At 43.2% G+C, this 1,410-nt stretch overlaps 1 protein-coding gene across 1 annotated transcript; it reads left to right on the forward strand.

Annotated features, from left to right (window-relative positions):
* Positions 1–203: 203 nt before the first annotated feature.
* LOC138891281 (uncharacterized) lies at positions 204–1,085 on the forward strand. Its single transcript, XM_070174622.1, has one exon. It carries the CDS (start codon positions 204–206, stop codon positions 1,083–1,085), a length of 882 nt encoding a protein of 293 aa, XP_070030723.1.
* Positions 1,086–1,410: the final 325 nt, after the last annotated feature.

Genomic DNA, 1,410 nt, shown 5'->3' on the forward strand with positions numbered 1-1,410 from the left:
CTCGTCTAGATCCTCTAAAGTATATCTTTCAGAAACCTATTCCCACAGGAAGACTTGCAAAGTGGAAAATTTTGCTCACAGAGTTTGACATTATCTATGTAACTCGCACGATGAAAGCCCAAGCATTGACCGATCATTTGGCTGAGAATCCGGTGGATGAAGAGTATGAGCCATTGAGGACTTATTTTCCTAATGAAGAGGTGATGCATATTGATGAGGTGGAACAGGATGACAAGCTAGGTTGGAAACTTTTCTTTGATTGCGCCGCTAACATGAAGGGTGTCGGAATAAGGGTTGTGCTCATTTCTGAAACAGGGAATCACTACCCTGTTACAGCCCAGCTTCGTTTCTATTGTACCAACAACATGGCTGAGTATGAGCCATACATTTTGGGATTGAGGTTAGCGGTAGATATGGGAGTCCAGGAAGTCTTGTTATTGGGAGACTCCGATCTTTTGGTGCACCAGATTCAAGGAGAATGGGAGACTCGGGATTTAAAGCTCATACCGTATCGACAATGTTTGCATGATCTTTTCCAACGGTTTCAATCGATAGAATTCAGGCATATTCTAAGGATCCATAATGAGGTTGACGATGCTTTTGCTACCTTGGAATCAATGTTGCACCATCCGGACAAAGCTTATGTTGACCCTCTACATATTCAAGTTGGTGATCATCATGCCTATTGTAATGTGGTTGAGGAAGAACTTGATGGTGAACCGTGGTTCCATGATATCAGGGAATACATCAGGATGAGGGTATATCCGGTACAAGCCATAGGTGATCAAAAGAGAACAATTCGATGTTTGGCTAGTGGATTTTTCTTGAGCGTGGGGATCTTATACAAGAGGACTCCAGATCTTGGGTTGTTGAGATACATAGATGCTAAACAAGCCACGACTATCATCACAGAAGTGCATTCCAGGGTTTGCGGGCCACATATGAGTGGGTATGTTCTGGCAAAGAAAATTCTTCGAGCAGACTATTACTGGCTCACCATGGAACGGGATTGCATCAGCTTTGTGTGCAAGTGTCATCAGTGCCAGGCACATGGAGATTTGATTCATTCTCCGCCATCTGAGTAGCATACAATGTCCGGAACGTGGCCCTTTGTTGATTGAGGCATGGATGTCATTGGACCAATTGAGCATGAGGCATCAAACGGGCACAGGTTCATTTTGGTGGCCATCGATATTTCACTAAGTGGGTTGAAGCTAAGACTTTCAAATCTGTGACCAAGAAGGCAGTGGTCGATTTTGTTCATTCAAATATCATTTGTCGATTCGGAATCCTAAAGGTAATCATCACAGATAATGGTGCTAAGCTTAGCAGTCATTTGATGAAAGAAGTATGCCAGCAATTTAAGATCATCCATCGAAATTCCACTCCATATCGCTCCAAGGCATATAG

This window comes from Nicotiana sylvestris, chromosome 1 (genome assembly GCF_000393655.2).
Source record: "Nicotiana sylvestris chromosome 1, ASM39365v2, whole genome shotgun sequence".
NCBI classification, from domain to species: Eukaryota; Viridiplantae; Streptophyta; class Magnoliopsida; order Solanales; family Solanaceae; genus Nicotiana; species Nicotiana sylvestris.

What these genes read in the sequence shown, in the direction of transcription:
- LOC138891281 (XM_070174622.1), top strand. Translation starts at nt 204, where the DNA reads ATGCATATTGATGAGGTGGAACAGGATGACAAGCTAGGTTGGAAACTT.